General features: G+C 63.2%; 9 protein-coding genes across 9 annotated transcripts; 2 read left to right on the top strand and 7 right to left on the bottom strand.

Annotated features, from left to right (window-relative positions):
- Positions 1 to 105: 105 nt before the first annotated feature.
- Positions 106 to 795, bottom strand: EMIHUDRAFT_214001 (hypothetical protein; the record flags this gene model as incomplete). The annotated part of the gene is made up of 1 exon (XM_005764555.1): positions 106 to 795. One exon carries the CDS (start codon positions 793 to 795, stop codon positions 106 to 108), a length of 690 nt encoding a protein of 229 aa, XP_005764612.1.
- A 536-nt stretch (positions 796 to 1,331) lies between these two features.
- Positions 1,332 to 2,063, bottom strand: EMIHUDRAFT_357522 (hypothetical protein; the record flags this gene model as incomplete). Its single annotated transcript, XM_005764554.1, has 2 exons — positions 1,332 to 1,491; positions 1,585 to 2,063. Coding segments are annotated over 2 exons (639 nt in total), but the record flags the coding sequence as incomplete, so codon positions are not given.
- Positions 2,064 to 2,746: 683 nt separating this feature from the next.
- Positions 2,747 to 3,596, bottom strand: EMIHUDRAFT_437441 (hypothetical protein). Its single transcript, XM_005764553.1, has 2 exons — positions 3,265 to 3,596; positions 2,747 to 3,165 (listed from the first exon to the last, which is right to left on the bottom strand). Exons 1-2 carry the CDS (start codon positions 3,541 to 3,543, stop codon positions 3,076 to 3,078), a joined length of 369 nt encoding a protein of 122 aa, XP_005764610.1. The 5' UTR covers positions 3,544 to 3,596; the 3' UTR covers positions 2,747 to 3,075.
- Positions 3,597 to 3,831: 235 nt separating this feature from the next.
- On the bottom strand, positions 3,832 to 4,170 carry EMIHUDRAFT_58265 (hypothetical protein; the record flags this gene model as incomplete). The annotated part of the gene is made up of 1 exon (XM_005764552.1): positions 3,832 to 4,170. A coding segment is annotated over one exon (339 nt), but the record flags the coding sequence as incomplete, so codon positions are not given.
- A 2,811-nt stretch (positions 4,171 to 6,981) lies between these two features.
- EMIHUDRAFT_213996 (hypothetical protein) lies at positions 6,982 to 7,851 on the top strand (the record flags this gene model as incomplete). Its single annotated transcript, XM_005764551.1, has 1 exon — positions 6,982 to 7,851. One exon carries the CDS (start codon positions 6,982 to 6,984, stop codon positions 7,849 to 7,851), a length of 870 nt encoding a protein of 289 aa, XP_005764608.1.
- Positions 7,852 to 8,103: 252 nt separating this feature from the next.
- On the bottom strand, positions 8,104 to 9,181 carry EMIHUDRAFT_213995 (hypothetical protein; the record flags this gene model as incomplete). Its single annotated transcript, XM_005764550.1, has 3 exons — positions 8,104 to 8,117; positions 8,381 to 8,516; positions 8,597 to 9,181. 3 exons carry the CDS (start codon positions 9,179 to 9,181, stop codon positions 8,104 to 8,106), a joined length of 735 nt encoding a protein of 244 aa, XP_005764607.1.
- Positions 9,182 to 17,677: 8,496 nt separating this feature from the next.
- Positions 17,678 to 18,354, bottom strand: EMIHUDRAFT_213991 (hypothetical protein; the record flags this gene model as incomplete). The annotated part of the gene is made up of 3 exons (XM_005764549.1): positions 17,678 to 17,802; positions 18,078 to 18,112; positions 18,203 to 18,354. 3 exons carry the CDS (start codon positions 18,352 to 18,354, stop codon positions 17,678 to 17,680), a joined length of 312 nt encoding a protein of 103 aa, XP_005764606.1.
- A 1,072-nt stretch (positions 18,355 to 19,426) lies between these two features.
- Positions 19,427 to 19,771, top strand: EMIHUDRAFT_213990 (hypothetical protein; the record flags this gene model as incomplete). Its single annotated transcript, XM_005764548.1, has 1 exon — positions 19,427 to 19,771. The coding sequence occupies one exon, from the start codon at positions 19,427 to 19,429 to the stop codon at positions 19,769 to 19,771; it is 345 nt and encodes a 114-aa protein (XP_005764605.1).
- A 634-nt stretch (positions 19,772 to 20,405) lies between these two features.
- On the bottom strand, positions 20,406 to 20,918 carry EMIHUDRAFT_45319 (hypothetical protein; the record flags this gene model as incomplete). The annotated part of the gene is made up of 1 exon (XM_005764547.1): positions 20,406 to 20,918. A coding segment is annotated over one exon (513 nt), but the record flags the coding sequence as incomplete, so codon positions are not given.
- Positions 20,919 to 22,364: the final 1,446 nt, after the last annotated feature.

Raw genomic sequence — 22,364 nt, 5'->3', positions numbered from 1 at the left:
AGTCGGCCCAGGCCGCGCGCTGCTCGGCCGACAGCAGGTCCGCCTGGAGACGGGGGCGCGACCATCACGGGCGCGGGGCGCCACGAGGGAGAGGGCTAGGGGGCCTCAGCGGGCTGCTGCCGACGCCTTGTTGACGAGGAGCACGCATGGCCGCGGGGGCGAAGCCTCACCCGCCGACCGCTCGAGGTCGACCGAGCGGAAGAGGAGCGGGTTGCGAGCGTCGACGATCTGTACCACCTGCAGTCGCGACGCGCCTCGGTCGGTCCGGGAGACCGCCGCGAAAGTGCAAATGGCTTTCGGGACGCGTGCCAGCTGCGACCGCTCCAAGACGCGCCACAGCTGCCGCCAGACCTCCAGGTTCTTTTCGTATGGGGTGAGGCACTCGCCGCCCTCCTCCTCGAGCGTAGCCAGCCCGCGGCGCCAGGCGAGGAAGGCTGACCGCTCCGCCTCGTCCAGTTCGGCCGGATCCATGCCCACCGCGCCGGCTGGCCGCCGCGGGACTGGCAGGTCAGTCGCGACAGACGCATCGCGCGGCGCCTCCGCTGCCATCACAGCGCGAGCCTCGGAGGCGAGGACGACCACCTCGCCACGCCGCGCCGCGAAGTCCTTGCCCTCGAGCGTCGCGTTGGACATGAACTCCTCGAGGTCGTCGCACTGGGTCACAGAGCGCAGCCGGCCCTTGCCGCGCTCGGTCTCGAGCTCCGCAGCCGCCGGCTGTTCGCGGAACTGCTGCCGCATGATCGAGCGGCCCAGGTTGGCTCCCTTCTTGGCCTTGCCGCCAGATTTATCAGGCATCGTCACTGGGTGCAGACAGACTGGGGGCAGCTGGGAGTGGAGGAGCGAATGGAGTGGGGTGTGGAGTGGAGTGGGCCTCGTGCGCGGGGCTTCTTTTTCTTTTTCTATGAGCCTATGTGCGTGCCAGTCCGCGCCAGTCTGCGCCCTTGTCGTGCCAGTGTGCTGTGAGAGAGGCTTGTATCTTAAGAATTCTTTTTCTTCTCGCTACGGAACGCGTTGGTGGCCCATTTCGCCTTCCTATCTATCTATCTATAGCAAGCAGCCCCTGGCTCGCGAGTTACCCTGACAACCGCCAATATGGGTAGGTGCCGTGTATATAGGTAGGTAGGTGTATTGATTGTTGGCATAGGTAGGGGGCGAAGGGGAAGGCTGCTGCTACCGGGCGTGCAAACAAACAAAAGACAACAACAGACAGAGAGAGATCTCTGCTTGCTGTGGGCCTCGCGTGGTCGGCGCCGTGGTTCGAGAGAGATTTTTATTAACCAACAAGAAATCACGACTCTCACAGTGATTTGGGCTCGGCAGCTTGTTAGCCCTCAGCCGAAGCTGGGGCCGGTCCCGTAGCCGAGAGAGCCCGCGCCGATGAGTTCGACGCGGTCGGGGGGGCCTGCGGAGAGGCCAGCGAGATGGCGATCGCCATACTTCATGGTGCCCTCGGTGGGGCGGCTGACAAGCCAGAGCCCAGAGGTCGATACTCTGGACGACCCATAGGATGCCACGAATGCCTGAAGGAGAGGGAGGCGAGGCCAGAGGCAGGCTCAGCTGCTCTCGGGTGATCCCGTGAAGGACCCGATGGTCCTGTCACATTCGTGTTCCGAGTCGTGGGGGTAGAAGAATTCGAGGTAGAATCGAGTCAGCACATCCTTGTAGTACAGCGGACCGCCAGGCTCGCCGGCAGCATCCGCAGGGAGGCAGCATATGAGGCACCAGTTTTCTGGAGTGCTCAGCAGCTGCGGCCGCGGTGGCAGAGTCGGCCGCGGTTCGAGCGAGCAGCTTTTGGCTGCGGGTTCGAATCGCGGAAGGATCATGCCCTCGCGGAGCGACGCGGGTCGCGCGGCGCGCGCGTGTGCGAAATGCGACAAAAGACGAAAGACGACAGGCGCCTGAGCGCTGTACGCCTGAACTTTTGTCGCCGCAATCGCCACCGCCGCCATCTTGACGAGCAGCGCGAGCGCGCTCGTCGGCGGCCAGCCGTCGCGGGCCGGGCCGAGCCCGGCCTCAACCGGCCGCGCCGCCGCAGCAGGCCCGGAGGCCCACGGCGGCCGACCAGCTGATAAGGAGCTTATACTTCTTTTTTCTTGTGGTTCGTGCCGCGGCTTTTTTGGCCGCCAGAAACCACGCCTGCGTGTGGATCGCGTCACACCAATCCTCGCTACCCAACGCGGCCAAAGGATATCCACCTCGAGAACCTCGAGAGAGAGATTGCGTTTTCAGCCCTCCGAACCCGTGGTTTCAGCGCGACTCGGCAAAGGGATGAGCTCCTCTCGTTATTATGTGCGTGGGCAAGTACGCGGGCGAGCATACAAACCAGTGACAACCTTTGAACGCCAACAACACGGCGTGTAAGAGCCGGCCGTACACCGACAGGCAGCACACAACACACCAGACACACACACACACACTCCACACACACACACACACACACACACACACACACACACACACACACACACACACACACACACAACACACACACACAACACACACATTCACACACCCTAGACACACACATGCCCTCTGTCTCTCTTCAACGGAAACACGACACTTTGTAGCGTCTCGCTTGCTCACCTCAGCGGTTGTCGCGGTGTCGTATTCTAACAAATTAAAACGGCAACTTACTCACCGCGGAGCTAATAAAAGACAAGTTACGAGACAGGACGCCCTGCGGTGTAGAGAATGGAAGGAAGGAAGAAGGTTGTTCGGAAGGAAGGTGAGTGGTAGAGAGGTCACACACGGAAAAAAACGTTCTCTACAAAGTGTACTACACACGAGCCTCCTGGGCCCCTGGCCATAGCGACTGGACACCAGAAGCCTGTATATGGGTGGGACTCAAACTCTCAAGCGAGACGGAGAGATGGTCACACATGTCCCCCCGGGTTTCTTCCATCGCGCGCGAGGCGACGAGCCCTGCGTGTGTGGAGTGTGTGTGTGCCCTGCTTCCTCCACGCGACACTCGTCTCTCGTGTCCACGGCCGGCAAGCTGCGCGTCAAGCGGCTGTAGACGGCGCCTCCGCACGCGTCACCGGGCTGTAGTTGGCAGCGCTGGCCCAAGGCGACGGCTTATTCCTGTTTGGCCTCCACATCGGGGCCACTGCGGTCGGTGACGAGAATGAGATGCCAGCCAAACTGCGTCTTGATCGGCCCCTGCACCTGTGCATGGGCGGAACCCGCGCAGGTGGGAGCGACCCAGAGTGGAGGAGCCCGAGCGGGGCCGACGGTGGGAGCAGTGCGTCCTCTCTGCCCTTGCACCTCCCCGAGCGGTGCCGTCCAGACAATCTCGTCAAAGGCGGGCACCATCTGGCCGGGGGGGAAGCTGCCGAGCGAGCCGTCACGCTTCTGGCCGGAGGGGCACTGTGAGTGTTCGCGGGCGAGCGAGGCGAAGTCTGCGCCACCGGCCAGCCGCTCCTTGAGCTCGTTGGCGAGGGCCTGCTGCTCGACGAGGATGTGGCTGGCGGTCGCGAGCTTGCGCTGCTTGGTGGTGACCACCGCCTTCACTGCCTCGTCGCCCCGCTTGCTGCGCACGTACATGTACAGGCCAAAGGCGCACAGCAACGCGTGCCACACCTACGACAGGCCAGAGCTGGTGCGCAGGGCACGCGTGGGGCGCTTGGCGGCACGGCGATGCGCGGTCCTTGAGCGGGGCCAGCGGCCAAATCTCGTAGTCCAAAAACGTGCCCTCAAAGTAGTGCTCCGCCTCGCGCACCTGGATCGGAGGCAGTGGAGGCGGTGGCCAGAGACAGCGGAGGCGGAGGAGGCGGAGGTAGCGGAGACAGGGGCGCGGGAAGCTCTGCGGCCGCCGTGTGAGTGCGGTGCCTCGAGCAGCTCGATGTCAAAGATGAGCGTCGCACCGCCGGGGATGCGACCGCCGGCCTTCATATCTCCGAAACCGTACCCCAGCTTGGCCGGCACGTAGAGCATCCAGCGGTCGCCGGGTCTCATCAGCTGCAAGCCCTCCTTCCACCCGCGAATCACGCCCGACGGGCGGAAGCGGCTTGGCTGCTTGCGCCGGCGGCTCGAGTCGAAGGTCCAGCCGTCGATGAGCTCACCGTCGTAATGCACGGTGCACATCTCGTTGAGCCGCGGCGTCGGCCCATCTGGTGGCCCGGACTTGAGGATCTTGTACTGCAGGCCTGATGGGAGGACGACGACGCCAGGCTTCTCCGCGTTGTGGCGGAAGTCCTCGGCGGCGGCATCGGGCCGGTCCCGTTCTTCACCCTCTTTGCGCCGACGGATGCTGCCTTCGAGGCCCTCGACCAAGGCGGCGCCCGCCCCGCGCCCCGACACATGCCCGGCCTCTCCCTCCCTCGGCTCTCCCGGCCTGGCTGAGCCGGCCTCGCTGCGCGCGGCCGGCAGGTGTGCTGAGCCTTCCCCTCGTACCCGATGGCGAGCTGTCCCACATCGTCAGCAACCACATCGTCGAGGGGGCATACGGCCTGGACGATCTGAGACGCTACGCTGGGTGGAGCTTCCCGACGCGCGACAGCGTGCCGATCCAGCAGTCCGTCACGGTGACTGTCCCGAGAGACCCGTAGCGCGGTAGCCATCGACTCGGGCAGGGGTCGCGAGAGGGGAGCACGGACGGCGAGCGGCGACGCGGGTTGCGCACTCTCACGCGCGCGGCGTGCGGGCGCAGGTGACCAAGGGCGATGGGGACGAGCTGAAGGTGGGCAAAGCAAGAATGGTAGAAGAGATTGCCGCAACCAACGGATACATCATCGTCGTCGACGCGGTGCTTCTTCCCGATGGTTGATCGCCCTCCAGCTGCTCAGAGCTCGAGCTCGCAGCACGGTGTGGCCCGGGGCTGTGACTAGAGATAGATTGGAGGCTTATCAGAGCCCGTGGACGTGAACATGACGCCCGTTCTGTGCTATCACCCGCTGTGCCCAGCCCCCCCCCCCCCCCCCACCCTCCCACTAGCCGTCTGCACGTGGAACGGAATGATGCATGTATGATCCCCATCTCCCCCGTGCCTGAGTTTATACCCACACGTCGTTGGGCTTCGAACCCCCCCGGCGGTGCTTCACTTGCTTGTTTATGCACGATTTGAACACCCCCTTTCTCTGCCCTCTCTTTTTTGCCCTCACTTCTCGAGTGTGCTCGCTCTCACACAGCGGCGGGGGCTAGAGCTGTTTAACGTTGGGGAGCTGAACAGTGTTGCTAGTGTTAACAGTAACAGCAGAACAACAGTGGGGCTCCCCAACAACAGTAGCTAACGTTAGGCCGGCTGAACAACAATAAGGAAGGCCTGGCAGTGACCCACGACGATCTCTCCAGCGTCTAGATCGTTTTTTAGAGTTTTAGGCGTGATTCACAGCCGCGCGGCGGATGCACGTGTCGTTGGCGGATCTCTAGATCTCAGGTGCGCAGCGACCGGGGGTTTGCTCGTCTCCCGGCTCTGGCCTCGTCTCACCTCTCTGTTTAGCTTTAGGCACAGAAAACTGCGGCCGCCAGCGACAGAGCGTCTCGCTGGCGGACGGCGAGAGGAACACAAAGGGACGTCCGGACGTCCATCCACTGGGATGAGAATACTGGAGATCTGAGGTCGAATCTACCGATTCCGCAGCCGCCCACAGGAGCGCCGCCTCAACACGGGGTCTCGGCTCTACCGAGCCATGCTAGCTCCAGCCGCAGCCCCACCCGGCCGCCCGAGGGTGTTCCCGCAGGCAGAGAAGACCAATCCTGGGGGAAGTAACCGTACTCTCGGGTGATTTGTTGTCTTTCTCGCCATGTTTCTCGCGCTGCTGAGCGCTGAGCAAAATCCAGAAAACGAAAGAACATATGTTGCGCTTATGTCTTTCTTTTATATGCTCCACGTCTGACTGCAAATATTATGATACCTCACACCCCAGCACACCGGCATAAATCCATGTCTCATTCATTTTAGAGCCTAGAGCCGTTGCCACTTCCCCTCCAGAGCGCCTCATTGTGTCGAAGCTCCAGGTGCTGTCCTACTCCGGGAATGGCGAGCGGCCTGTATCAGAATAGACAGAAGGATGGAGTAGCAGAGAGAGAGAGAGAGAGAGAGAGAGAGAGAGAGAGAGAGAGAGAGAGAGAGAGAGAGAGAGAGAGAGAGAGAGAGAGAGAGAGAGAGAGAGAGAGAGAGAGAGAGAGAGAGAGAGAGAGAGCATCCGAGCTCATAGAGCCGTGGCGCTGCTCGTGCCGCTAGCCAGCCGCTGCGGGTACGGCTCCCCGCCCTCGAAACGCGAGTAGGCGAACTGTGTTGCGTGCGCCGACGCAACCTGGTACTGCTCGGCGGTGCCCTACACCCAGCGACGCAATGGCAAAGTCTCGGGCTGCGCGACGATTGCGTGCGCCGATGTGTGTGTGTGTGTGTGTGTGTGTGTGTGTGTGTGTGTGTGTGTGTGTGTGTGTGTGTGTGTGTGTGTGTGTGTGTGTGCGTGTGTGCGTGCGTGCATGGCATGTGCTGTTGTTGTGCTGTGTTAGCGCAGCGCATGGGTGAGGAGCGCTGGCCCAAAGCTGTCAAACCTCGATGGCGCCTTCCGCTTGGGCGCTCGTCGTGAAGAAGCCCTACCACAGAGCGAGGCCATATTGGCGACGGCAGCGGCAGGGGGGCGCGTTGGCTGGAGGGGAGCGGCGGAGCACCTCGCTTGGGTAGACATCGACCATGCCGTCGCGAGCGCCCGGCCAGGAGAAGGACTGTCCTACCAGTCCGTGAGGTTGGGCACGCACGCCGTCGGCGTCAGAGCTGAAGGAGAGGTCGAGCCTACGTCAGCCAAGATGCAGCCGAGATGCAGCCGAGATGTGGCCGAGAGTTTGTGCTAAAGTGTAGGCGCCGGTGCTGCGTCCCCGCGACACGATCGTAAACATGATTTCCGGCAACCTGCATCCAGAGAGAGACAGTTGTCAGTTCGTAGGGAGGTACATCTGCAACATGTCCGGGCGCCGCACCGTCACGGTCCCGACCAGCAGTACGAAGCTCTCTTCAGCGGGCCACAGTGCGCCGGGATGCGCGCAAGGCTCCAGTCAGCAGAGCTGGTCATCGCACTGGTCAATGACAACGACGATGCGGAGGTGGCTCTCGGGGGTGGCCACTGGTCGGCGGTGGCATGGCGCCGCTCGTCGTGGCGAGACGGCATGTTTTTGGTCGAGCACTATGACCCGTCCGGCGACGTCGAGATCAATGCAGATGCCGCTGGCCTTTTCGGTGCCGCGCTTGCGGAGCGCCTTACCGAGCTCTGCGAGCTCGAGCTCGAGCGCACCGAGATATGGCGCATGCCAGCACCTATGCAGCACGACCCCTGCGTATGTGGCCTGACAGCAGTGGCCTATCTGCAAGCCTTGGTTGCCGACCACACTGCGGCACGCGGCGCAGGCTTGGTGGCGGCCGCGCTCTCGGGCCCACCCGCCTCTCCACCTGGGGTGCAGGGGCTCAGCTGGGAGGACACCGAGGCAACACGGCGCGCGGCAGCCGAGGCGCACGCGCCGCTCCTCCTCGACGAGATCGACGCGTACACAGAGCGGCTGCGTGAGTCGTGCAAGCCGGTGGTGGGCCGGCTGTGCTCGCAGCGCTGTGAGGTCGTCTTTGACGTGTTCGAGGATGGCGACGAGGTCTTTGACGATGGGAGTGGCCTCGGCCCTCGCGACCCCGAGCTCGAGGCGCTCCTCGACGCGTGCGAAGTGGCAGCGACCACGAGCCGATTGCTTTGTCGGAAGACCACGCTTGCAGTGGCGATCGCGCTCTGTCTCCACGACCGGCCGGCGTTCCTCTCGAAGCTTCGCGAGCTTGGCGTGTCGCATTTACGCGAGCGGCAGGCCATTGCCAACGCTATCGGGCGCGGCGTGCGCAAGGGGTTGCTCGCATCTGAACAAGGTTGAGGCCCATTGAGCGGCCCCGGATGGAATTCAGCGGCTGCAGTCTGCTACACACAACGGTTTCGCGCGCGGCCGGCGGCGCAAGGATTCCCGGTCGCGTTGTGTACCGGCTATCGCCTGTGTGTCAACATCCTTGTCAGTTCGCGGGGACCGGCGGGGGTCACAGTTGTCTCTCTTCCTATGTCTCTTCACATCTCTCTACAGAGACTCCCTCGTTTGCCAGTGGTGTTAATTATATTACATTGCTGTTTTGCATTAAACAATATTTCCTGAAAGAAACGCGCGCGGACGGCCGGACGGGAGCTCAACCTGTATCGTGCCTACTCTCGACGTCGGCTTGAGTTGCGGCTTGGCTCGGCGGACACAAGCGTTTGTCGCAACCGCAACTGGACCCCGAGGGAACGACACTCGCACGGGCCGCGCGGGCAGCGGTTCGAGCGGCGGCGAGCAGTGGTGGCGGCGCACCCTTCGAGCTCCTCGAGGGTTAGCTTGTGCAGGAGCACGAACTCGGTGTCTCGCTCACAGACCGCACTCGCGCGGTTGGCCGGCGTGCGATACCGGATCTGCTTCGGCGCGTTCCTCCGTGTCCTCACGCCGGTCGCGACGAGTCTCCCGACGAGCGCGTCTTCAATCGGCGGCAGCTCGGGCAAGACGGCCGCGTGGTGCACCTAGGGCGCGACGGCCACCGCTGAGCCACCGAGCGGTCCAGAGGCTGCGGGCTGGGGGGATGGCGCGCCGCCAGGGAGACTAGGTCGGCAGAGAGGACGTAGCCCGCGCCCTGCATGTAGGGCGCATACACCGCCGAGCCGAAGATACGCACGTACTCCGGGTCAGACCAGCGCTCGTACGATGGCGACGCGCGAGAGGTGACCACGGTCTTGTTCGCCGTGAGCGCGCCCAGGTAGAGGCCGAGACGCGGCAGCGGCGCGAGCAGCGAGATGAGCCGCGCGCCGCAGACGAACGCGTCGTCGTCCGTCTTGAGGAGGTACTTGAAGGCCACGGAGCGCGCCGTCCACTCGAACGCGGCCAGCACCTTGCGCGAAAGGCTGCGGTAGTCGTCCGCCACCGGAAGAAACAGCAGGTCGCCGCCGCCGCCCAGCCTCTCGCGCCTGGCGCCCCCGAGGACAAAGAAGTGGCGCACCGAGCAGCGGCCGTCGCGCGCCTCGCCCGCCGGTCGGCCGAGGCTGCCGGCAGCCCGAGCCCACGCCCGGCGCACCGCGACTCGGCGCTGCTCAGGCGCAAGGCCCGACTGCTGCGATGAGAGAATGAGCGTGATGAGGTCGTATGAGCGAGCCTGCGTTGCGAGAGGCGCAGCCTCGCCATCTGACCCCATGCATTCCATCTCGGGCCGCCGCGGCACCGCCCCAGCGTCCGGCAGCGACTGCTGTGGCGCCGGCGGCGACGGCGGCGACGACAGCGCTGAGGGGCGTGGCGTGCGAGCTGCTGGCGCGGTGGACGCTGGTGAAGACTGCCGTGGCAAAAGCGGCGTGGTAGCCGCCGCGGCGGGCAGTTGGTGATGTGGGGGCGAGTTGGCGATGATCAGAGAGCGGCCTGCGAGCCAGCCAGCAGTAACGAGCAAGAGGGCAACGCAGCGGGAGGATGGATGTGTCCTCCGCCACATCAAAGTGGAGAATTCGAGTCTGTAGATGTGGCGGGCTCGTGGGAAGGCGAAAGAAGCCGCGAGAACAAGGGACCGGCAGGCGGCGGCGTCGCAGGACGAGGCAGAAGGGAACGACGCGACAGAGGAGGAAATGACAAGGGAGAGAACGACGAGAGTGGGACGACCGCGAGGTGGCATGCTGGCATGAAGGTTGCAGCGAGAATCGGAGAGAGACTGCGAAGAGAGATAGGAAGAGGCAGACTCCCTAGGGTGGGCGACGGCTAGCGCACCACACACCTCTCCTTAAAATCCCTGTGTGGTGGCGGCGTGCCGTCCTCCCATCCCTCCCTTGGGTTGTCTGTTTTCTTTCTTTCTTTTTCTCGTGGGAAGGCAGCACCAGGGAAAGCGCCCCCGGCCCCCTCCCGACACCGGGGCGGTGCTCCGGGGGCACGCCCCCGTGCACCACCCCCGCCTATGAACTGCACCACTCCCGATCGGGGGCGGTGCTCCGGGGGCACGCCCCCGTGCACGCCCCCTCATATGAACTGCACCACTCCCGATCGGGGGCGGTGCTCCGGGGGCACGCCCCCGTGCACGCCCCCTCATATCGTGCAAGCCCCACCCGGGCGGCGGGTGGACCAAGGGGCGTTCCGCCCTGCTTGCTCTAGGTGAAACGTCTGAAGGACGAAGAAAGCCCAACTCAGCACGACGGGCGGAGAAGACGGGCACTAGACCAGGAAGGACTGGGAGAGTGTGAATGGAGGGACACGTGTGGTTCAGACGTCCCCCCCCCTCGACGTAGTCGAGTCACTCACATGGATAGAGAGGAGAGTGTCCCTCTCGACGGGGCATGGACTGGATGACATGCACTGGAGAGTCTATGGCTCTCGCGGGTGGGGGCGGGGCGGCACTGTTCGCGCTCGCGGCCGGCGCCCGCGCTCCGTCTCGGTGACGGATCGGTGACGGAGATTCACTTCCCATCCGACTGGGAGGAAGGCTCCTTGACATTCATGATCTTGTCCCGCAGCTCGAAGAAGCGTTGAGGTTTGAGCGGCTTCGTGAAGAAGTCGGCAAGGTTCTCGTCGCTGCGGACGAAGGGAACACAGATCTTGGCTTCCTCGATGGCCTCGCGGATGAAGAAGTGGCGCCGCTCGACGTGCTTGAGCCTGCCGTGGTTCTCGGGGTTGTAGGCTGAGGCAATGGCGGCCTGGTTGTCACAGTACTGCTTGGTGGGCGGGGCCTCGGGAGGGGTGACGATCTCGCCGTCCTTGACGTACGACTCGAGCTCGGCCTTAAGGCGACGGTAGCTCAGGACGTCCTTGGTAGCCTCAGAAGCAGCCATGATCTCGGACTGGCAAGAGGAGAGCGCAATGGAGGGCTGTTGGACGCTGCGCCAGTGTACGGTGGCCTGCCACATGAGGACGATCCACCCGGATGTGGACCGGCGCGTCTCCCAACTGGCGTCGCTCATGGCGACAAGGTCGTCGCCCTCCCGCTCGCCACGGAAGTACTCGAGGAAGCAGAACATCTCCTCAAAAACATCGTCGGTGGGCTTGGCCATGCACCGGCAGAGGAGGCCGAAAGCAAGCGCTCCGTCGCAGCGCGTGTTGGTGACGAGGTAGCTGGCGACGCCGCAGAAGCACTGGCTGAGGTGGACGTCGGCGGGGTCGCGTTCGGAAGCATCGTCGCAAGCGGCAAGGACCCTTTCGGCAAGCTGGGGCGTGTACGGCGTCATGTTGGCGTGTCGGACAGGTTGTGGTCCGCGTAGGCGATTGATGAGCTTCTCGCGGAACTGCTCCACGAACCGGCGGGCATACTGCTCCTGCGACACGTTGACGGAGCCGTCGTGGCGCCTGGTGACCTGGATGTTGAGGATGTCGGAGAGCTCGCCCTCGTCCTCGGATTTCCAGTTCTTGTCCATGTCGGCGATGAAGCGCCCGTAGATGCTATCGGCAACGGGCACGCCGTCGTCGTCGGCGGCGTCGGGTGGATAAAACATGATCAGGTCATCGACGTAGACCCCGAGCAGGAACTCGTCATGCTCTGTGCGGTAGTAGAAAACGCTCAGGTCAGCCGTGGACTGGATGAGGCCGGCGCCGCCCTCGGCGCGGGGAAGCGTGAGCCAGTAGTAGAAGTCGCGCTGGAAGCGCCGGCCAGCCTGCTTCATGCCGTACAGTGGCTTGAGGAGGACGCAGATCTTGGGCTTGCCGTGCTCATCGAAGGCATGGACATGTCCGGCTGGTTGGTACATGAAGGCGATCTCGCCGCACTCGAGGGAGCCCTGTAGGAAGGCGGCGACGAGGTCGCGGCGCCGCATGCGTAGTCCGCGACGGGCGGCGAGGTTGAGGAGGACGCGCAGGGTGTCCATGCGTAGGACCGACTGGAAGGTCTGGTTGTAGTCGGTGCCAAAAACTTGTCCAGAGCCATCCATGCAGATGCGGGCCTTTCGTTTGCCGGTGCGCTTGGTCGTGTAGACCTCTTGGGCTCGGTTGATGTGCAGAAAAGGCTTGACGCCGACAGTCTCGAGGATGATCCTCTGGAGCTTCGGCCGAACTCCAGCAATGTCGGAGCGGATTGCAGCCAAAAGGGCAACGGAAGTGCCACCAGCGCCACTGACCTTGTCGGCCTTCTCGCGGTAGATGGCCCGCAGCGCGTCGTCGGAAAAGAAGGCCTTGAGAAGCGCCTCGGTGACAAGGTTGTCGATCCGCTTGATGACGCGTTGGGAGACGACGATCTCGGCCACAACCGCAGCCTGTCTCTCAGAGACCGTCTTGTGGACAGTTCCGACCTGCGCAAAATCATCGGCGGTGGGTGACTGACCGTCATCGGCGACGAACTCGAGCAAGTCGGCAAAGGCACGCGTCTTGAGCAGCTTCAGCTCGTAGCGCGCGCAGCGCACCGCATCGTGTTGGGTGCAGCAAACAGTGGGCGCAATGTTATCTATGTAGACAGCGCAATTCGTAGTGAGGAAGAAACCGATGCCGTCGCTGTGATGCAGTCGGCTCCACTCGAGAAGAGTGGCCAGGTTCGCCGCAAGCCCGTCGAGGGCGGCGGCACGGTCGAAACTGCATTCCGTCACCATCGCATCAGTTTCTTGTTTAGCGCCATGTAGGAGATCCCGAATTTCGGAATACTCCAAGGCTTTGGTGGGCGTGTCAGGCATGGCCTGAGCAGTGGATAGCGTGTCAGGCTTCACAAAGGGGCTGACGCGACCAGTCGAGTCGCTGCCACGTGCAAGCCCCACCCGGGCGGCGGGTGGACCAAGGGGCGTTCCGCCCTGCTTGCTCTAGGTGAAACGTCTGAAGGACGAAGAAAGCCCAACTCAGCACGACGGGCGGAGAAGACGGGCACTAGACCAGGAAGGACTGGGAGAGTGTGAATGGAGGGACACGTGTGGTTCAGACGCATATGACAGCGCACGCCTCCTCATATGAAATGCACACCCCCGCCCGGTTTTCATATGAACTGCACCGCTCCGAGTCGGGGGTGGTGCGGGCGGGAGTAGTGCAGTCCGGCGCACCTCCGCCGCGCCGAGCGTGGAGCCCTCCACCGAGCCGCAGGCTCGCGCCGACGCGCCAGCGGCATCGTACAGGATGACGGTCGCCTCGCCATGTCGATCTCCGCGCACGCGGCGCGCTCGATCTCCGCGGTCGGCTGCCGCAAAAGCGGCTGGCTTACGACAGCGTTTTGCCGGTTGTCGGGTGGGAGAGTACTTGTCGTCTGGTGTGTGGCGTGTACCTAGTTTTGATCGCGGCAATAAAAGCGGTCGAACGAATAAGCGACCCACTCTTCCCGTGGACTCGTGCTTGACACAGAGTCAGACTGCGGCGGCACAGCAAACCGCACAGGAAGAGACGTGCAGGGCAAGAAGAGCTCGATAGGGAGCGAGAACCGTCACAGGTGCTCACGCAGGTTTCGAACGTCCGTCATGGTGCGGTCAGTTCCCCCCAGGTTTGACCGCGTAGCTCTCAAAGCCAGGCGAAAAAATCTTGCCGTCTGCGCCACTCTGCTGCGTGTCGTGCTGTGTGCGAGAAGAGCCGTCGCTGCGCGGAGGTCACGGGAAGAGTGGGTCGCTTTATTGCCGCGATCAAAACTAGGTACACGCCACACTCCAGACGACATGTACTCTCCCACCCGACAACCGGCAAAACGCTGTCGTGAGCCAGCCGCTTTTGCGGCAGCCGACCGCGGAGATCGAGCGCGCCGCGTGCGCGGAGATCGACATGGCGAGGCGACCGTCATCCCGTACGATGCCGCTGGCGCGTCGGCGCGAGCCTGCGGCTCGGCGGAGGGCTCCACGCTCGGCGCGGCGGAGGTGCGCCGGACTGCACTACTCCCGCCCGCACCACCCCCGACTCGGAGCGGTGCAGTTCATATGAAACTGCGCACCGCTCCGGTGCACCGCTCCCGTGCGCAATTAGGAGCGGGGGTGGGCCAGGTGGCGTGCCCCTCTAATGGGGGGTGGCGTTCCCACGGGGGCTGCCTTCCCACGAGCTGGCCACATCTTTCTTCCTATCCGGTGTCCATTATTAGCTCCGAGTAGAGGGGGCGCTCCGCAGCTAGGGGAAACCCAAAGCGCAGACCAACCCTCGGAGAACCGTGTTTACTTTACGGCCCTTTCCCTGCGAACGCGCACCCCCCCTAGCTAGGGGTCAGGGCTCTCTAGCCCGTAGCTCGATCCCGATCATCCGGCCCGCTGGGTGCGCTTCTCAGCTCCCCGGCCCTGGATGTGAGGTTACTGACTGCACTCCAAGTGCTCCAAGAGCCGCCGCAAGCGCGGCGTGGGGTGAGCGGTTGAGCATCCTCCGGTGGCCCCTCTGCGCCGGGGAGGCGTTGTTGGAGGCTAGGACGCAAGCGTCCGTCGCCCTTTTCAAACTCGGGTCCCACTCCGCTACGTACGCTCCGACCCGACATGGCACAAACAACATGGACAGACAGCGTTGCCGGCCCGTGATTCACTGTCATGTTTCTCCTATTGCAATAGGCACTCGAGTACACTGGGGTGCGAGTTAATGCGCGGTTGGGGGGGGCTGAAAAGGGGAGCTCCCTCTCTCCTCACCCCGAGGACCTCTGTGCCCAAGCTGATGGTGCCCAGCCTAGAGGGCCTCAGGGGCTGTAGAGCCACACCTACCTAGGAGAGGGGGTAGCTCACACCGTGTGGGCCGCACTGACCCTTCTCCCACGTGCCCTTGCCCGCCCCTCTGACCGCCGCCCGAGAGGCCCGACTTTGAGGGGCTGGTGAGAGCCCCCACCGTTGCGCCCTCAGCTCACCTCACGCTGACATATCCTTTGGGAATGCCCATGGGCTCTAGGGACATGGGGGCAGCTTTGCCCGCGGGTGCCATGCTGGGCTTTGGTAGCCATTCTCTCAGATTCTCCGACGACGAGGTCGGAAAGGGGGCCAAGGCGGCCTCCGCTCAAGGATCGTTGGGATTTTCTGGTAACTCAGGAAGGAGAGGTCACAATTTATTAGAAGTCGGGGCTTCCACTTCCGCCCGAGAGAAAAATCCCTCTTGTCTCTCAGCCCACTGTGCCATAGCCGCCGAGACGGCGCGCTGTTAGGGTGCCCACAGGACCCAAAAGAAAATAGCTTTCCGGCTCAAAAAGGGACGCACGAGGCAAATCTGATGTTGGATTGTTCCAATAGGAGAGAGGCCTCTTCCGTTGGGGGACCGAGTTCATAGGAAACGAGGGTTTCCCATTGTGACCCGCTCCAGCGCGAGCGTGACACTGCACTTGGCGCCGAGCACCCGCGGCTCAGACCTTGTGCAGGCCTACCCTCGGTGGGAGCACCGGTCCGGACCGATGGCGCTCGGTGTGGAGCAAGCAAGACCCCCCCCCCCCCCTCGGCGCGCGCTCGCCATTCCAACGGCCGCCAGGAGCACCAAGAGGACTCCTCATGGCTGCTCCCAAGTGGGCTTCGACCGGCCTCGGCTGGGGGGGCGGGTTGTCCCGGCTGCGGACGCGTTCTGCAGCCCCCTGGGCGTGGGTCAGCACCCCAAAACTGCCCCTCGGCGGCATACAGCACTGCCAGCCAGCCTCTTCCTCCTCCTCAAGGGCTGTACTATAGGCCATATTGCGCCGCCTCCTACTGGCAGCCGGGCGGGCGCGCGCCGCGGGCGCCTCGGCGCGCGCACGGCTCGCAAAGTTCGAACGAGTACTGCCGCCCGGCCGCCTCAAGGCTGCCGGGCGGCAGTACTCGCCTCGCAAGGCGCGCACCGGCTGCTCTGGCTGCTGCGCCGGCGGCCGCTGCGCTGGCCGCTGCTGCGCTGGCTGGCGGGCGGCACGGCCGCCGGCGGCCGCTGCACCCGCGCCTTCCCTCGCGGGCGCCGTCGCGCCGCGCGCGCCCAATTCTGCTGGCACACGGCACGCGTCGTCACACAGCCGCGGAGAACAGGCGGTGCTGTGCGCGAAGCGCGCGCGATCTCGTACTTTTAAGGCTGGATCCGGCCATTCCAAGGGTATACCTTTGAGAATCCCCAGCGTCCTACCCTCCTAGTCACACTCTCAATATCTCGACTCTCCAACACGAAGTGCTGCGATCGGGAGCGGCCCATTTCTTTTTTCTTTCTTTTTTTGGGTCCTGTGGGCACCCTAGCGCTGTGCTGACTCTCATCTACCACCCTCTTGGGGCCTCTCCTGATTTTTTGAGGTTGCCAACTGCACTCCAAGTGCTCCAAGTGCCGCAGGCGTACTGTCCGAGCCTAAAGTCTGTGCAGGTTGTGGAGCTCACGATCCCGGCGTGAACACGACTAACTGACCGTCCTGAAAGAAAGAAAGAATATACCCAACCCAAACGAGGGATGGGGGAGGAGGACAGGGAGGGAGGGTCCACACCTGCACGAGCAGGATTTTGGAAGGACCGTCCTCCTAAGGTAAAATTCTTTCTTTCCTAATAGAGTCATGTGCATGAGGGTGATCCTCGCGGCGTTCCTCGCCACCGCAGCTCCCGCTGCCTGCTTCTTCACGCCGACGCGCCCGGCTGCGCGTGGCGCCGCGCCGCGCCGCGCAGCCCGCGTAGTGTGCCAGCAGGACGACTTGGCTGTCTCGACAGCAGAGGAGGCGGCGGAGGCGCCACCAGGACCAGAGGGCCCGCCAAAGGGACGGTTCCTCGCGTACGTCAAGAACGAGAGGGACGTTCGAGAGTGGAAAAAGGCCAATCCGGTGGATCCGATCCAGACGCTCAAGGGACCTGCCACCTCGGTGGCCATACTAACCGCAGGCTTCTACACCATCGTGAGCCATCCCCTTTGAGTCCTCCTGCTTGGGTGTGCCTGCCCTCACCTCTCACCCCTGCCGCCGTGTTTTCGCAGCCGCTCGTCAAGGGCATCGCCGAGGGCGTCCGCGCGGGCGACGTGGCTGGCTCTGCATTCAAGTACCTCGGCGACCCAACCTCTGCACTGTGAGGTGATCACTCGCGGCCTGCCGCAGCGGCCGCTCGAGGCCGCGCAGGGGCCGCGGGGCGCGCGGCCCCCCTCCCCTTGTGTCGGGTACGTAAAAAAAACTCCGTGCCGCCCCACGCACGACAACACACCCAAAAAGCAAATCAATCTTCATTCAATATATATCAATCAATGCACATGTGCGGGTTTGGTATGAGGTATGTACAAAAGCGTTATTTTTTGTGAGCGAAAGACTGGGTGACTAGTTCTAGTAGTCTACGGCGTAGACTACTAGAACTAGTCACCCCGAGACGCGATCATATATTAATTAATCCATGCCAAGGGGTGAAATTCTGAAAAAGGTGCAGCACTTCTAGCCGACATCGACAAAAGTCACTCTCTAGCCCCGCGGCGAGCGGCCCCGCCGGAGGCGAAGAAAATTTTGCCATATTAACGCTCTCTAACACACATTTTTGCATATGAATCGACACCTCCAAAGAAATTCAATAAGACTGGTATCACTGCAGCACGCCTCGAGCGAGTAAATGCGTCTGTTGGCCAATATAATACTTAATCGAGCTTCTCGCGCGCTCCTCAGCTGGCGGTCCGCAGGGCCGCCCGGGCCGGGCGAGAAGCGCAGGCCCGCCAGCCGCACCATGTGGTTCACGATGATGAGCGTCTCGGCCGCGAGCAGCGTGTAGGAGCGAAGCACTTTTGCCCTCGCACTCGCGTTGCTCGAGCCTGAGCCACTGCGCCTTGACCACGAGATAGCCCCCACGCGGATGGTGTCGATGTTGACGACCGTGTCCTCGGCCAGCGTGTGCGCCTTCCCCTTGAGCACCGCCAGTCAGTAGAGCCCCTCGAGCGACTGTTCGCGCCGATCTGCGTGGCCAGCGGCGGCCAGCTGCTTCGCCTTGAGCGACGCGGCCCACACCTCCAGCGACTCCATCTGCCGCAGCTCGGCCGTCTCGCCTGCGGCACGCGGCGCCTTCTGCTTCTAGACCTTGCCAAAGACGGCGACCATCTCGCAGTCCCCCCACTGAAGAGCGATGCACGGCGGGCACGCGCATACCGCGCCGGTGACAGGGAGCCGGTGCGGGGAGGTGAGGAGGGGCGCATGACGTGTGGCAACGTGCGGCACACTACACGGCACGGCACGATAAGCACAGCACGGCTCAATACTAGCTTTACATGGTCAGGAGCCCATCTTCCGCGCGGCGGCCGCATCCTTGCAGTCCCCCGCGAACATGTGGACGTCGTGTGAGCCGTTGAAGCCATCAGCCTTGGGGACGGCGAGGGCGGTGGACTTGGAGTGCTGAAACAAAGAAGCCGTCAAAGATGCCTCGATCGCCCCCAGCTCTTCTTGAACGACCCTGCGACAGCCGGGGTCGCCCGCGCCTTTGCGAGATCGAGGACGAGGTTGCGAGAGCCGGAGAATATGAAATCGCCCCACCGGATCGCCTCAGTGATCGCGTTCGACGGCAGGTTGCTCAGAGCCACATCGCAGATGTTCTTGCCGTGCATTGACTAGACCATCGTACGCGCCTGCTTACTGTCCCAAGAGAGCAATACGGGTCCGTTGCCGTCGGTTGGCGGCACGGAGGGGTCGGCTTCATGGTGCCTCGACGACCAAGGCGCGTGGACACGTCCAAGTCGGTTTCGCGGAGGGATTACACCGAGGTCTCTGCGCGTGGGTGGTCGGGCGCCAGGCGCCCAGTCGATTGCCGCATAATTCGTCGATGTAACCCTATCATAAACCTCTTATTCACACCTTGCACTTTGAAAAAGAAATTTCCGACGTTTGTCGAAGATCCGGAGGGTTTATGTGTGTAAAAGAGGGAAGCAGTCGAGAGGTCAGGGGAGGGACGCGGCCAGAAAGAGGGCGGGCGCCGAGTTTCGAAAGCCGGCGCTTTCGCGCGTTCGAAGAGGCTTGCACGTCGGAATAACCATAAGAGAGGGGCACAACACGTCTCGGCAACCAAAGCCCAACGATGTCCGCCCGCCCCCACACGAGAGATGGGATGGCCGCAATGGATGGCCGTCGTTCAAGCCCGCCGGAGGAGCAATATCTCGATCGACCCCGCGTCCGCACACAGTCGCACTCGTCTCACATCTCGTCTCTCACAACAAAGAACCCTCCCTGCGGCACAAAGATCGCGCGGGTGGGGACCTATTCCTTTTTACCCATCTCCTAGTAGAGGTGTCAGCGTTCATAGAGCTTAGAGGGCCGTATTTATTTCGTCTACGGGGTGTGGACCGTGAGTTGAGGAAATCGGGGGGGACGCGACCCACCTCGCCACAGACGGTCCCGCGCCTCGCCACTATGACGGCGGCACGGCCGCAGCTCGTGTGCGTGCCGCCGTCTTTGTCCGGAGTGAAAAGTCCAACGCGCTCGTCGGTGACGGTGTCCCTCAACCTGCACCGCGCTCGGCGAACCTCGACAGCGCTTTCGGTGGCATGCAGCTCTTTGTGACAGAAGCCTGGAGAGCAGCTCCTCTGCTGCTCACACACTCTGCACAGTTGACACAGCCTACTGTGCGGCTGCCACAAAAAGTTCAGGTTTACCCGAAATACCTGGACGCGTCCCAACCAACGTATGCCGCGCGCACGACGCCATATCGCCTTCTCCCAGGGCCAGTGCGCTACTTGCGGCGCGCAATTCCTGCTCAAGTACGCGCACCGTACCATGTGCTGCCGCTATGCGTGCCGTAAGGCGGCTGCGGCGAAGCGGCGGGCGCGGCATGCCGATGGCAGTGCGGACGATGCGGTTGCGATGTGTTCTGCTTCAAGATCGTGGCTTGTGCTTGGCATGGATATGCACTTCTGCGATCCCAATCAGCTCATCGCAACGAAGCAGCGCAACAAGCTGGCTGCTGCCAACAAGGTCCTATGCTACCTCACGCGCGGATCGTTCAAAGAGGACCAGCATAGGCTTCTGTGACATGCGTTTGTTTGAGCTTGAGGCTATTTGTGAGAAATGTTTGGCTAGAGATTGCGCTCAAGAAATGTTTGGCTAGAGATTGTTGTTTGGCAGCAACGAGAATCGGAAGGGGAGGATGCTGAGGCGGCGATTGCTGAGGCATGAGGAGGATCGATCCGGATTTTAGTAGGCGCCCGCCGCAGGCGAAGAAAATTTGGGCGGAGCGCCGTATCGATCACGGTGGGAGCCTCTTGGCCCGCCCAGGCCGTGCCACGGCCGACTTAGCCGATGTAAGAGGCTCCCGCTGATCTTTCTTAGACCGCGCAAGCACCCCAGCGTGCCTAGGCACACTTAGACCCGCTAGGCGTCGAGGCTCAGAACTTAGACTACTACCCAACCAGTGTCCACACCCTTTACTCAGTCAGAGTCACAAAAACAGATCACCGCATACGTCGTCGAAGTAGTCGTCGAACTGGTCGCGGCGAGTCTTTTGCACATCCGGCGCCTCGAGCCACACGTTTGCGGCGGCTCCCTCCCCCCTGCCCGGCCTTGTGGCGGGCGCAGGCGCATCAGCAGGCGAGCCCGCCGGCCTGCCCATGCCACTAGCCACGCCGCCAGCCGCGCCGCCAGCCGCGCCTCCGCTGTCGCTCCCGCTCTCGTCGTCGCCCTCGCCTCCGCCCTCGCTGCGCCTCCGCTTCCTGGCCTTGCCCTCCCGGCGAGCTCGGCGCCGCTCCTCGCGCCGCTCCTCGCGCCGCCGCTCCTTGTTCTTGCGGTAGTGGAGCTTGTACGCGCACGCGTCGCAGCACCGCAGCTTCACCAGCGCCTCGCGGGTCGCTCCGCGCTCGTCGTACCGAAAGAGCAGCTCGTACGACGTGAGCGGGCCAGTGGAGGCGCACGCCTTGTTGCCGCACGAAAAGTGGCCGCGACCCTCGAGCACCTCGCGCTCGGTGCGCCAGCGCAGGCCGATCGCGCCCTCGCGGTACCGGCTCATGTCCGCCAGCGCATACTCCTTGAAGAGACGATCATGGTACCGCTTGGCGAGCTTCTCCTCCCAGGTCAGCCCGTCGCTGCCGCCGCCGTCGCCCCACGTCGGCCGCCGGCGTGCGGCGCCGTCATCTCTGTCCCATAGGAAGCGGTGTTTTTCGCGCACGACATCCGCGTCCGTGCGCTCGGCGCTGCCAGCAGCCGCACCCTGCCGCCTGCCGTAGGCGTCGTTGCGCACGCGCAAGAAGTGCTGGTGGCGCTGCCATGCATTGAGGCCGCGAAGCTGCGAGACGGAGGCGGCGGACGCCGCGGCGGCAAAACGCTCGCCCGACGTCGCCATACACAAATGACTGGCTGTATGTACGCTGCGGGCGCTCTGCGGGGGTGTTGCCTTGTCGCCTGTGCACGGTGGAATAGTGAGTACCGCAAGCGGTGCGCTGTAGTCCAGTGCCAGTGTGCCGCCTTAGTTTTTTTGTTTTCCTTCACCCTTGGGTTTCTTGCCGTCGTCCCTGGGCACTCCCAGCGGATCTGACCTAAAGTAGCCCCTCTTCGGTGCCTTGTGTCCCGCGGCCCGCACGCCCCCCAAACCCGGCGTGGGCTTCGCCTGCCGCACCCATCTGGTCGACTACCTCACCCTCCCTTGCGCAGGCCGGTCGGCGGCCGTCTGACGTGTCGTTGGTGCCCGCCGGCGGGCCGCTGCGCTTGAATCTCACCGACACCGCTCGACAGCGGCGCGCAGGGCGTGCCGGTGGCCCATCCCGCCGCCGCCACCGGGTGTGCAGCTGGCTCCCTGACCCAGCTGCACGGGGTTCTCGGCTCAGGCTTGAGTACTCGACGGGGAGGACGCTGGAGCTCTCTCGAGCAGCGCTGTCGTGGGGTGGTGCACGACACGCATTGAAAGGAGCCGAGAGGAGCAGCAGCTGTGGGGCTTCCACGGCTCCCAAAGGGTGGTCCATGACTACTCTGAGCAGGGCTGTGCTTTGGTGGGGCTGGGTTTGAGCATGTGTGAAGTGGGAGTGCGTGCCGGCGGCGTCTGTGATCTGTATTGTGCGTGTGAGGGCCCGTGTGTGGGTAGTTGTGAGCCCGTGTGAGCTTGGGGACCCGAGATAAGTGCGGTTCGGGACGGCTCAAGCTTGCTACCGACGGGCCTGGGCCAGGAGAGCGGCAGAGAAGGCGAGGTGGTGAGCTGAGAGGCTGGAGAGTCCGCGTGTGACCTTGTCGCGATGCACGTGCCAAAAAGCGTTGTTTGCGGCTATTGCTCAAAACTTCGGGAGACAAGGCCTACATATTATGACTGCATGCATCCGTTCGGTGCATGAGGGCTGCGGGGCGAGACATATCACGGTCGATGGCGCCGATGATGACCTCCGGAATGCCCTCGCAATCGCCTCGGATGGGGTCCACCGGAGACATTCTCCGTGGCATCACGAGCCGGTGTGAGCTTGGGGACCCGAGATAAGTGCGGTTCGGGACGGCTCAAGCTTGCTACCGATAGGCCTGGGCCAGGAGAGCCGCCGTATAAGTCCATGTGACGAACTATGTAGCTTAATCAGTATCCTACGAATCTTTTGTTAAAATAACGCCCCAGACAGTCGACTTCATCCTCTCGTTTACTGTTGAAGCCTTCCCC

This window comes from Emiliania huxleyi (assembly GCF_000372725.1).
Source record: "Emiliania huxleyi CCMP1516 unplaced genomic scaffold EMIHUscaffold_59, whole genome shotgun sequence".
Taxonomy (NCBI): Eukaryota; Haptophyta; order Isochrysidales; family Noelaerhabdaceae; genus Emiliania; species Emiliania huxleyi.
The sequence above is the reverse complement of the archived record's forward strand: the minus strand, read 5'-3'. Positions and strand labels throughout refer to the sequence as shown.